Raw genomic sequence first — 12,762 nt, forward strand, 5'->3', positions numbered from 1 at the left:
CCCACTGGCTGCAGATTGAGAAGACCCCAAGCCCACTTAAGTCGCCCTGCTCACACCAGCAACGCAATCACAAGCAGCAAAAGCCGCAGTATAAGTTGCACAAGGAGACCCTGAACCGCACGGCCAGCGAAAGAAAATCTGGTTTGGCCCCAAGTCAGCCATCCAATCCGATACGATCCGATCCGCGGACGAGCCTCCTCCTTTGGTGCATTTCCAGTTTGGCGGCTGCTCCACTTTCGTGGCTCCATAAACAAAGAGCCGGGCAAGAACTGGTTATTTTCCCACTGTGATCGGCGCTGCAGCTACCAACTGCGACTCACTGCAACCTCCGATTCCGAGACCACGTCGCATCCACATCCAACTGGACCCGAGTCCTCCGCCAAACTCATGTACTACGCCGTCGATTACTACGCGGATATGGGACAAATCTCTCAAGATGTAAGTTCATCCAGCTAGATGTAAGTCCTATGGACAGTAGTTGTCCTATGAAACTCTTTCTGGTGAGGATTAGAAGGCACCACTGTATGTTTGGCTGATTAGGTTGTTTGATTCTTCTAATCCCTTACCCATAGTTGAGATGAAGTTATGGCTATGGCAACCACATATGTATCTGGTAACCACATATCGCTGCACATTAAGCCCAGCGAAAATAATGTGTAATTAAGTCGAGCTCGAGCTTGTGCTTGTGCACTTAGAACCAGATTGACAGCATATTATGTTTCAGGTGCTGGCTAATGATGTGATTATTAAGCTGAGATTTTAATCAACGATGCCAACGAGATTTGCTGTGCATATCATGCACAATGTTTTTGCCTGGCCAGCCTGAAATTAATTTCACTTTATTCACTGAAATGTAATACGTGCTTTTGTGTTTTCGGATGGCGCACATTTTCCACAGCTTCGTAATTAACTTTTGCCAGGGCAGGAAAACTTAAAACCGCACTGCAAATATGAAAGGATGTTATTTGAAAAATGCGTGCTTTTGTTTGAAATTCTTGTTGCAGGCATGCTGATAAAATCATAAAAATGTGAAATGCAGCTGGAAATGCTGCAAACGCTGGCAAAATAACCATCAGAAGCGGGGAATGTGAGTAGTTTGCCAAACCAAACTGAGTTCGAGTTGCCAACTTTTTAATGCGCAGTGAGTGTGCAGAAAGGCTTGCGGACATTGGCGAAAGTCCTACTACTCGCTGCTCGATAAGAACTGATAAGCTTCTGATATTTCTCATTTGGATCTAGACCCGGTAGAGCTGTGGTAGAGCTATGGCAGAGCTATGGTAGAACTATGGAATAGATAACGCCAAGCTGGCGACTCTGGCACTTTGTTGGCGAACTCGATTGCCAAACTGGGTCAGCTAATCAGCGAAATTGATGCAAATGCCGAGTAATTGCGACTTGGAATGAATTCAATTAGAGTAGGCTGGAAAGTGAAAAGTGAACTCACATGATTAGCCGCTAAAAACAATGCCTTCCCTCACACTATCAGCAACTATTGTTCCAAATGCAAAATCTCATTTCCAGCAGAGTTAATCTACTCAAAGGGAACCATAGGATTCTTACTGAAACTTGATTGTTCTTTGATATGGAAACTGCCCTTTAAAGAGCGAACTGCCTGCTGTGGCTGCACTTTAATCAGACACACTGCACTTGCAGGCGAATCAAAGTGGAAGTAATAATAATTTCAATTATCATTCCCCGATACTCAATGACAGCGAGCGTAAACAGCCCGCGGCCATCAAGCATCAGGCATCTGCGCCAGGCCAGGAATTTTATTTACGCAATGAAAGTATAAATTGTATAAAAATACACAATTTGTGGCGTGCGGAGGAGGGAGGCGCGGGTGGGGAGGGCTGGCCAAGTGGGTGGGTGTGGGTTGTTTTCGGCGAGAGTGAGTGGGTGTGGGTGGTGGTGGGTGGAGGTGGGTGGTGCCTGGACCAGTCACTCAGTCGGCCAAGTAGCAGAGCAAACAGATGTGCGCCATTCGCACGCTGGCAGGAGTCCAAAAAGGCTTTCGCCTCGGGCCGAGTGGCAAAGGCGGCTGATTGAGTGATTGACTGGCTGGGCGAGTGATTGAGATCAATCGCACTGGCATGCAGAAATGCACTATGGCCTAGTTCTACAGCCGGAAGTCGGGCTCAGAAGACACTATCTTTCGCGTAAGGGCCAAGTCAAATCAAGTATGGCCAACTACCATAAATCCCACATAAAAATCCAATTTTACAGTCTGCTTTATGTTTTGCACATAAATCGCTGGCACGAGTGTATAAATGTCCGCAAACTATTTGCTAAATTTAGGCGCCTAATTATAGAGATCTGTGAATCTTAGGCTTTTGTTTGCGAGTTCGTTAACCCAAGCGAAAATTTATTAACTGAACGATCTCTGCGCTTCGATGTGCCCATTATTCAAAGGGTTTCCTATCGCCAGGTGTTATCTCGCAGAGTCGGGCAACTATACATATAAATTAATTGGCACAAAGACACAATGTGCAGACACACAGACCTAATAATTTGTCATGATTGTTTGCCATTTGCCGTTTGCAATTCGCCGTTTAGCAGTTGGCCGTGTTGTTGCACTTTATCAGCAGACAAAGTGTCGCTTCGAGTGCCAGACAGCTTTTATTTTTTATTTAGGTATCCGAGGTTGGAACAACACGTACCGCCTCCCACGCGAACCGAGAAAAACACGCACAAGTGATTTAAGTACACTCGTATACTATGTGTGTATCTTCCCTAGGCGATTTCATATTTCATATCTAAGCTAGAAATGATTGTACTCTAATGTGAACGCAGGAGTATCTTAAATGCAGGAGTATCTTGAACGCAGGAGTATCTTGAATGCAGGAGTATCTTGAGTGCAGGAGTATCTGTAGTGAGTGGTTTGATAGTTGTACGAGTTATTTGCACCTATTATTCAGCCGTGTATATGCAAATCAGGCGATGCCTGCTCGATTGTTTCGCTTCCCCTTGCCGGATTAATTAAGTATGCCCCACTGTAAGTGCAGCTCGCGAAAACACATCACCCATACTGGCACGTTCTGATGGGCGAGAGTGTCTGTGTATGGGTATGCAGTAGTGCTCGTGTGTCACGAACTGTAGAAAAATAGTTTATAACGTCTAGACAAGTCGCTTTATCTACGCACACAGCCAAGCACCTGGTTTTGCGAGCAGTGTAAGTGAGCAGTCCTCGAGTCACTCGATTCAGATTCACATGGCACACGAGTAGTGCTCAGGTGCACGGCGGTGATAAGCTATATGGCGGCTATATTCCGATCTGGGCGATCTGGCGGAGTATAGCAATTGACCCATTTGGAGGAGCTTAAGCTGCCATGCTTCATTCTCATTTTCATAGTTCTAACTATGAAGAGCTGCGTCGACTTTCTTCTCACAGACTAACGAGTTATGGTAATCAGGCATGGGAAACCTACTTGGATCACTCTTTCAAGTGTTTATCTTCTTATCAAGTGGGAAACCAGCATTGGCCACATTCTACTCATGTTTGAAGCCTTTCTTACAACTACGAACAGAGAGCGTATTTGGCACTCAGGCTCACTTTTCAGGCTTATTATTTTATTATTGTTTTCCACGCCTCGCACTTTCATAGATTTTGTTTGCTGTCATTGTTTTCAGTTTGCATTTCTATAACACCTGACGTTTTTTCCACTTTACTTGTTTACTCGCCTATTGTTTGGAGCCCCCTATCTCGCCCTCTAGCCGTCTCTTTCTGTGCGCTCTTGCCGTCTCGCTCGCTGGCATTCTACCATTTATGCTAATTTATTTGCCTGTTTACCAGCTTTTGTTTTAATCTGTTTGGGGCCGTGTTGACACTCAGCGCTTTCTGTGTTCTGCGGCCGAAGTTCTCGCCGAAGACAATGAGTTCTGCAGACTCATTTGGGCGGAGCTGAAACTACAGTTAATTTATTGTTCTTCCCGCGGCTAATTATGCTAATTAATTAATTTGGCTTACTTTGTGCTGGCGCAGTGCGAAGGAAATCAGAATAGGTTTACAGCAATTAACTGCCCGCGATTAACATAAGCCCAAGAGCGTAAAGAGTTGCGTTCGCTCGTGCATCCGGCAGATACAAATTGCCAGTTGCCAGCTCGCCAGTTCAGTTCGTCAGTCGCACCGTACAGTGAACACTTCGCACAGCAACCACTTCTCACGCCCCACTGCAGGCTTTATCTTTGATTTAATCGCCACGCTCCATGATCTCGCACGTTAACAGTTGGCGCGCAAAGTCTTCGGCCAGCAGCGAACTGATTGGGGCCACTGCCCGACTTTTTGCTTTTCGGCGGGCTGAAAAACACCCTGTTCTCACTCTTTTTTATGAGCCTTTTTATGCATGCCGAAGTGTATCCGTTTCCGGTGACTTTGTTGTCTTCAAAATTCGCAGAAGCAAAAGCCGCAAAATGGAAAATAATGAGTTGAATGGCATGCAAGCAAAGGGAATTAGTCACATTTCATTTGCAGGCTGGTTTAGATGTTTGTATCTAATATCATCAGTGCCATTTAATTCAGAAATGCGTCATGTTACATGTTGTCAGTCTCTCGCTTGCAATAATTGAAATAATGCTGCATTCTGTTTGTTCCACACATCCCACACTCCCGAAACTAAAGACCCTGAACACATCTTGAGGTCAGAGTGCGTTGATTAACACACTTTTGAGCCCCAAAGTGGGTGGTTTTGGTGGATGCAGCCACAGCACGGGCACGGGAGGCACGATTCAATTATCACGTATACGCCATGGCGGACGAACAGGTTACGGCTGAGACGGATGAGGGAAGTGCGGCTGGAAGGGCGGTGGAAACGGGATGGAAACGGAATGGAAAGGGGATGGCAAGGCAGAAGCAGTGAAAAGCCAGCTTCGTGCCAATGTTACACACCGCAGACTGTAGACTGTAGTGTGTGAGTTTGAGTGTGTGTGCATTGGGGCTCAGAAATGGATATGCACTATAAGTGTACATGCCCATTAAACTTGGCCTAAGCTCCGCTCAAAGCCGCTGGCTGCCGGAGTGGACTGGGATCGAAACTGGAACTGGAACTGGGATCGGGTCGCTCGTCGGCAGTCGGCGGTCGGCGGTCGGTGGTCGTTAGTTTGCTGGTCGGTAGTGTGTCACAGAAACTAGTTTTTGTTTTCCAAACGGGTTTGCCCGCCAGCGTGGGTGTGAGTGTGCCAATTTGTGTATTTATGGATTCACACAGAGAACCCATAATGATGGAAATGTCAACGCAGGGCCATTTGCATATCTCTCGGCGACTCACCCTTTTAATTAGCCAGTGTAACTGGACGTATTTAAATTGGCCAGCGGCATTAGGTGGGCCCAAAGTTTCCCAAAGCTTCCTCGATCTGCATGCGTATAAATCACTTTGACTAATGGCGCTACTCTTGTTTACGCGTGTTCGACATTTGTTATGGCCCAGGAGGCAGCTACCACCACACGACACATCTGCGACATTCGAATGAATTAATCACGCAAAGTGATGGCACTTAATGAGCTGCGTTGACCACCGGAGCCAGCGGTCCAGTTAGCCGATTATGAATATGAATCTCACACGGGCGCGTGGGTGCAGCCCACTCGGCATCCATCGGCTCATCCCCGGCCCAGGTGTGGCGCGGTGTGAGTGGGTGCAATCTGAGGTTAGAGCCAAACCTGATATTCACAATTAGCATTGGGTTTCGGGGCTGGGGCTGGGGCGGGTCTAGGCCATCGACCAATTAGGAATATATTAAGTTGCCCATTTAATCGGATACTCGCAGCACATGCGAGTGCGTTAAGCATACGACGTGGTGGCCAGCTGTTATCGGCAGAGCACATGCCTGCTGTTATTAATATTTTACAGGCGTACAGCTGAATAGTTGGCTCCCCTTTCGCCTTTTTGTGGTCCTACTGTGTTGCTGGTGCAATAAGCCAAAGGCAGGAAAATTTCTATTATAGAGCGGACCACAATGCTCGGCTCCCTGAAAGGGCTTATGTCTAGTGCAGCTGCAGATGCAAAACATCTTGATGGCAGCTTAAATCTTTATTAAAGGTGCCTGCCACTGCGAGCCACAGTAGCCATGGCCACCGGCCATTGATGGCGGCAACCTACCGAGTGCCAGAAATCCAGCAAAACTCGGAACATCAAGCAAATAGCCGCCCCCTAGGTCCGAACTTATTAAATTCCGCATTTCAATGTGAGTGCACTGCTGGGAGCACAAGTTGCGCAGAACCCATGTTCCTGCCAACTGTGCGTATACGTGATGGTCGACGAAATCGGTGCCTAAAACTGACAACTTTGTCAAAATGGGGAGCCTGCAAACGGCAGAAAAGCCAAGTGATGCCCAGCATTCGGATTCTTGTTTTCACATTATGATTTCTGCTTCGAGCAGGGAATAAGTTACGAAAGTTTTCGCCTGGAATTTAAATTGCACATGCCCCTGAAAGAATTCAGGCCTGGCAAATGGCATGGGCCACATCTCGTATACGCAATGCGTTTGCAGCCAAGTTAATTTGAATATCAATTACCACTGTGTGGGCTCTCGTGTTACGAAGATTTAATTTCCCAAGCACTGAACTGTTCTAAACAGAAATAAATTTAATTTACTCCTGCCCCTTTATAGCCCTATAGTTGTATTTCGATGGGCGGAATATGATTTTAATTAGTAATTTAATTTACTGGCGCAAATTGGTTCACTGTCGAAACCATATATGAGTTAAATACACTTTTTCCATTGTAATGTAATCTGCAATCTAACATAATCCGGTATCTTTCAGTGTTTCGCTGCCACGCAAACGGGAGCATCTGACTTTGACATGGACGAGCTCGATGACCTGGATCAGGTGACCCAAGTGATTGGATACCATCCCCAGTTCCACGATCACTTCCTGAGCACCCAGAACTTTATAATGAAGGGCGATGGTCCGCTGCCGAACGATTACAGATACTACCTGGCCATAATTGTGAGTACACTCAGCTTCAAGCTGAATGGGCGACTCAAATGCATAAAGCTATGAGCTCAGCGCACTCTACCTTCCTATTCCTATTCCTATTCCCGAAAATGTATTTGGCTGCCAAACTGGCCCGAAACAATGGCCATTGATTGGGCCAATGGAGAACATGGCCTGCTGTGAATGGGAGCACATAGCTCTAAACAGCGAAGCGGGAATCCGGTGCTGCTGGATCGCATTTGCATTGTTTTGTGTTGTCTGACCTTTTGTTGGAAAACCCATTCACAGCACGTACTGTGCATCTTGGCTTCGAGCTGGATTTCGCGTTTTTGTTGAATTCGAATCCACCTGTGCCCGAAGGCACTCTTCAAATGGCTTTCGGCCAAATATAGCACAAAGCTTAGCTCCAGATGAAATTCATCCTCTATCCTTTGATTGTTTACCCACCGAACTCGTTGGCACATCAAGGATAGTACCAAAGAACTAAGTTGCAAGTGCCATGAAAGTGTGTTAGTAAATATATATAATGAATATTAGTCGCACTATTAATTCGGCAACATACTGCTAGTGATTAACATTCCTTTCGTTATTCGCATCCCCCGCCAAGTAAGTCACTCGCAATTATAATTAAGATCTATAATAGACATTTTCGGCCATAAAAGTGGGGAATAAATGCGTAATTCAAATTGATTTATGCTCTCGGTTACATGCATTGCGCAGCTGATGGCCATTCATTTTGGATCTTCATTGCTGCAATTGGGAGATCGAAGTGCTAGAATAGACAAAACGCATTAATCAATTATTTCTCAACATTTTCAATTGTTGTTCTGCGCCATTCGGAGCAAATGAGTTGGCTTCTTGGCCCCTGAGTAGAATTTATGGCCCAAGTTGTACGTGTGCAGCAATCGTTAACCCAATAAAAAGTACGTATACTTTTGCTGTTTGTGGGTGACATTTTGGCCGACGTTCGCGTTGGCTAATAATGAACACATTACAATTGGGACAGCTTTCCACGAGAGATTTTCGTTTGCGTTTTCGTTTTCGTTTTCATTTCATGTTTTGTTTTTGGCGGGAAAGTGCACCCAGGAGTTGCCTAGAGAACAGCACGGGTTCTGGCACCGCCTTTGTCTAGATTCGGGCCTCGGCGAATGTAAAATTATTTAAGATTTACGATGGTCTGTCAGGCCATGCCATGATGCCATGGTGCCAGGGTGCCAGGGTGCCATGATGCCATGATGCCACGATTCCGCTGCCTGCCTGCCCAGGTCTCCTTAATGACAAACAACAAAATAAAACAGAGAGGCAGGGGCCAAACGCGAGGCAGACAATGGGCCTTTTGCTCTGAATGCCCGAAAATGTGTTGTTTTGGGTCACAAACATGGGCGCACACACACGCACCGCGATCGAAATAGGTGTCCACGTATTCTTGGCACCCATTCAGGTGGTGGCTCACTCGGAGGCGATCCCTCCCAGGTCCCGCGCTCTGGGGGATTTTCGATAGTGGGTCACGCCGAGGTGCGAAGTGTGTGGAGTGCGGGGGCTGGAGGTTGGGGGCCAAGGTTGGGCGAGGAGATCAAAACAATTACGTAAGGCCTAGAAGAATGTTACCTGAAACCAATACCCTCGCGAATCATTGAATTTCTCGTGGGATAATTGATGGTGGCCTGCTTTCTGGGCGAATCAAATCAAGTTAAAGTCTGTGTGCAGCTTATTATTATAATCCATATTATTTGCGATTAAACGAAATCCGCATGCGAAGGCGCAGGCAGCTGACAATGGGAAGCTAGTATTAAGTAAGTCTCGATTAATGCGACGCGAGCAGCAACTTGCGACTGGAAATAGATGGTATCTCTGTTTACTCATCGCGAACTCTGTTTACTCCAACCGCAGGCTGCTGCCCGCCATCAGTGTCCGTATCTGGTGAAGCGGTACGAGAAGGAGTTCATCAACCAGGGAGGAGATAGCGCCTGGCTGGGCGGCCTGGACTTTATACCCGCCAAACTACGTGCCATATACGATATCAATAAAATATTAGCCCATCGTCCCTGGCTGCTGCGCAAGGAGCACATCGAGGTGGGTACTCCGCCACGCGGACTTCGCTTCATTTGCGGCATCCGTAAAATGCAAACTTTATGCTCTTCCAGCGGCTCACGAAGGGGAAGAACAGCTGGTCGCTGTCGGAGGTGGTGCACGCCATGGTCCTGCTCTCGCACTTCCACTCGCTGTCGTCCTTTGTGTTTTCCTGCGGCCTCACACAAAAGCTGGACGGACTGTCCAGTCCCAAGCTGAAGAGTCCGCCCGCTGCAGTGGCCCCCACCATCCTCATCACGCCCACCTCGCCGACGGATCTGCAGAAGGGCAAGCCCGTGCTGGCGGAGATCTCGCTCAACAATGCAAATCCGGATTACAATAGCCAGACCGCAGCGAGCAGTAATGGAGGAGCTCCAGCAGACTCCGCGTCTGCGGCTGCGGATGGATCCGATGCAACGGCCCTTAATGGATATTTGGGTGAGTGCTCAGCAAGATACCTAAAGGCTTCTCACTTGAAGTAAATTGTTGCTATAAGAAGTCCTTACTGGATACTTAATTTCCCTGCGAGTCCTTGACTAACTTGATGCACTTGCAGCCACGGCGCAGCAACTGCCGCAGCAGCACGGCATCAGTGTGGAGGCGCTGATGGAGCGCATGAAGGTCCTGTCCCAGAAGCAGGACGAGTGCAGCGAGGCGGAGCTGAGCAGCCGCTTCCAGAAGGTGGAGCAGCAAACGGCGGAGCTGGCGGCCGTGACTCCGCAGGCGACTGTGTCCGTGCCCACCAACCTGTCGCACTACGTGGACGATGCCAACTTCATTTACCAGGACTTTGCCCGCCGCGGCACCGAGAGCATCAACACGTTTCGCATCCAGGACTACTCCTGGGAGGATCACGGCTACTCGCTGGTGGACGGGTGAGTGATGCGCCACACTTGTTGTCCCACTCGTACTAAACATTGTCCATTTCCATGCACGCCAGGCTGTACAACGATGTGGGCACCTTCTTGGACGCCAAGTTTCGGGCCGCCTACAATCTCACGTACTGCACCATGGGCGGCATCAAGAATGTGGACACGTCCAAGTTCCGGCGCGCCATTTGGAACTACATCCAGTGCATCTACGGCATTCGCCACGACGACTACGACTATGGTGAGGTGAACCAGGTAAGAACACAGCTTTGGCATGAAGAATTGGAAGTAACATTTCTGCTCCCAGCTCCTCGTGCGCCCCTTGAAAATGTTTATAAAGACAGCCTGCTGCTTCCCCGAGCGAATTACCACCAAGGATTACGATAGTGTGCTCGTCGAGCTGCAGGATAGTGAAAAGGTGAGTGGAATTTACCCGGTCTGCGTGGTTTTTGCACAGCCATTAATCGCCTCTATCTGATATCTGGCCCACAGGTTCATGTGAATCTGATGATAATGGAAGCCCGCAATCAGGCCGAGTTACTCTATGCTCTGCGCGAGATAATGCGCTATATGACTTGATCTCATTAAGTGAATAAACATACGTATATATACACGCCCAAAAACAACTCACCACCACACACATACCCACACATGCATAAAACATTTTGTTATTTTGAGAGCGCATCGGAAATTCGCCGAAACGGAAACGGAAACGCAGACTGCAGGATCCCAAAGGCGGAAAGAACCGCTAAAACACTGTTTTGAAAGACACACTTTGAAAGACACACTTTTTACAAAAAGAAAGAAGCAAATGCTGAGCTGCATGGACAGCAATTAATAGCCATTCGATATCGGTGTCCATTAAATGAATGTGAATCGCTTACTACTCAATTAACAATAGTCTGTGTCTATGGTTAGCCACACGCAAATTAATCACGTATACAACCACAATGCAAAGATGGAAAATAATTCCCAAATCGAGCTGAACTCAAAAGCAAAACTTTCTGTCTGTTTCCCTTTCGTGAATGTGCAAGCAATAATCACTGTACATATGTATTATGTTTTGTTTAATTATTTTAGCGCAATAAATACAACTTTATTTTAATTAAACACCCCATGTTTTCTTTTCTCCTTGGCGTCACTTCCCTCCAGTTTATGATCTCTTGTTTGTCCTTGATTACAATTATTCTGAGTTATCCTGAGTTTAGTGTTGCGGACAGAAAACGGTGATTGCAATTGTCGAGCTTTTGATGGAGAGATAATAAGTATAAATGTCTATTTTGATAGTATTTTAATCAGCTTATCAATGACTGTAATGTGTGTATCGCATCTAAAATATATTTGTAAGGCATTCAATGTCGTTGTAATGCATTTGACACCCGTCTTGCACTGTTACGAGGTCAAGTGTCAGCTATATATACAATAAGCCGAGCTTCAATTTAATCGGCAATACACGAATTTAATATACACTTGCTACAGGCAATTGGCTATATGGCAACTTTTAACGCTTAATTGGTCCTTGCTTGCTAACTTTCCATTTCCAGGCTGAAACCTTTGTTGAGCGGAGGTACTCACAACTTTCAGATGAACAAATCGGTTGTACCTTTTGCATTTGTGTAGATACATTTGACATTTTTGTCGAGATGCAGGTTTCGCGTGAAATGCAAACGAAATACTTAAGTCAGAATGTTTAATGCTAAGGATCTTGTTCAATATAGTTGTCCTGCCTGCAGGAGGATTTCAATTCCACGCTTTGATGGGTTATACAAAATATACAGAATATGAATGCAGTTCGAAGAGCTTAGAAACCATTTGTAGTAATAATTCCAGTTCTATTACGTATATTTGTGCAATATTTATAGGATAAGCGAAGTAAAACTAGCATGTAAGCAAACTGGAAAATGCCGAGTTAATGGTTTCTACAAAGCAGATACAAATACTTGTATGTACGACATTAGGCTTTGTAAGACCTCCAATTGTTTTCAGGCCCATCAAGCGAGTTAGATACCATTGTACATAAAACTAGCGAGCTGTGGCAATTCAAAGATGTGATTTTACCGAATATATATACAGGCACATGTATTCCTTTGCAAATAATTGATACATAGAACAAGTATATATATTTGGCCTAGGTATAATTTCCCCTTACACAGAGATTACACAGACTAGACTAAATTAATCGCTTCACATGTTCTTGCATCAATGGAACGGCGAGTGCAACTTGTAGGTGAAACTCTTTAAGTCATAAGTGCATATTATTAAGACACAAGAGCTCAAACAAGGCTGTTTAAAGTGAGTAAATATGAACGAATTTAACGAAAATACCGCGATTTTAAGGGTGGCAATGCAATTGCTGGATAAATTAGAGACTAAGCATATTTTAATGTTGAGTGTTTTGGTCAAATCATGAATACATATTTTCGAGCAGTGGCTCTTTCTAGAATTAAGCAAAAGTATACTTAGAAGAAGGCTTACACAAATTTAAAATGGGTGTTCAACAATCCAAATACTCGTACATGTACATGTGACTTTAAATCAAACAATTTCCCGTTGGAAATAATTTTATCCGTCGATTTTTGGTGTCCAGTCTAATCTTGAATGAAAAACGATCGCATAAATACACTACGTACTATAAGAAACCACAAGAGAGCACCACTTCATAACTTCAAACGAAAGACAAATAAGGAGTAACTCGATTGTACGTTTTGAAATCGAAATATTTCTTCTCAGATAAAACACACTATTTACCAACTAACCATACTATTTACCAACGCTTGTTCTATGTGATAGATCAGCCGAACTGCGATACCCAAAATTTTGTGACTGCTCTTTGGAGATCTCCATCTCGCGCTTAACTTGTATTACTTATATGTAAGCACACAGAATTATAAGTGT

At 45.6% G+C, this 12,762-nt stretch overlaps 1 protein-coding gene across 1 annotated transcript; it reads left to right on the forward strand.

Annotated features, from left to right (window-relative positions):
- The first annotated feature begins 305 nt into the window (after nucleotides 1–305).
- Nucleotides 306–10,977, forward strand: LOC122613619 (sestrin homolog). The gene is made up of 8 exons (XM_043787863.1): nucleotides 306–438; nucleotides 6,755–6,940; nucleotides 8,819–9,001; nucleotides 9,073–9,436; nucleotides 9,555–9,873; nucleotides 9,939–10,122; nucleotides 10,175–10,285; nucleotides 10,360–10,977. The coding sequence occupies exons 1-8, from the start codon at nucleotides 388–390 to the stop codon at nucleotides 10,444–10,446; spliced, it is 1,485 nt and encodes a 494-aa protein (XP_043643798.1). The 5' UTR covers nucleotides 306–387; the 3' UTR covers nucleotides 10,447–10,977.
- Nucleotides 10,978–12,762: the final 1,785 nt, after the last annotated feature.

The sequence above is a fragment of the Drosophila teissieri genome, chromosome 2R (genome assembly GCF_016746235.2).
Source record: "Drosophila teissieri strain GT53w chromosome 2R, Prin_Dtei_1.1, whole genome shotgun sequence".
NCBI lineage: Eukaryota > Metazoa > Arthropoda > Insecta > Diptera > Drosophilidae > Drosophila > Drosophila teissieri.

Excerpts from the sequence above, each read along its gene's own strand:
- LOC122613619 (XM_043787863.1), top strand. The coding sequence starts at position 388 with ATGTACTACGCCGTCGATTACTACGCGGATATGGGACAAATCTCTCAA. Across the intron at positions 9,002-9,072 it reads TGCGCAAGGAGCACATCGAG|CGGCTCACGAAGGGGAAGAA; the intron begins GTGGGTACTCCG and ends ATGCTCTTCCAG. Across the intron at positions 10,286-10,359 it reads AGCTGCAGGATAGTGAAAAG|GTTCATGTGAATCTGATGAT; the intron begins GTGAGTGGAATT and ends TCTGGCCCACAG.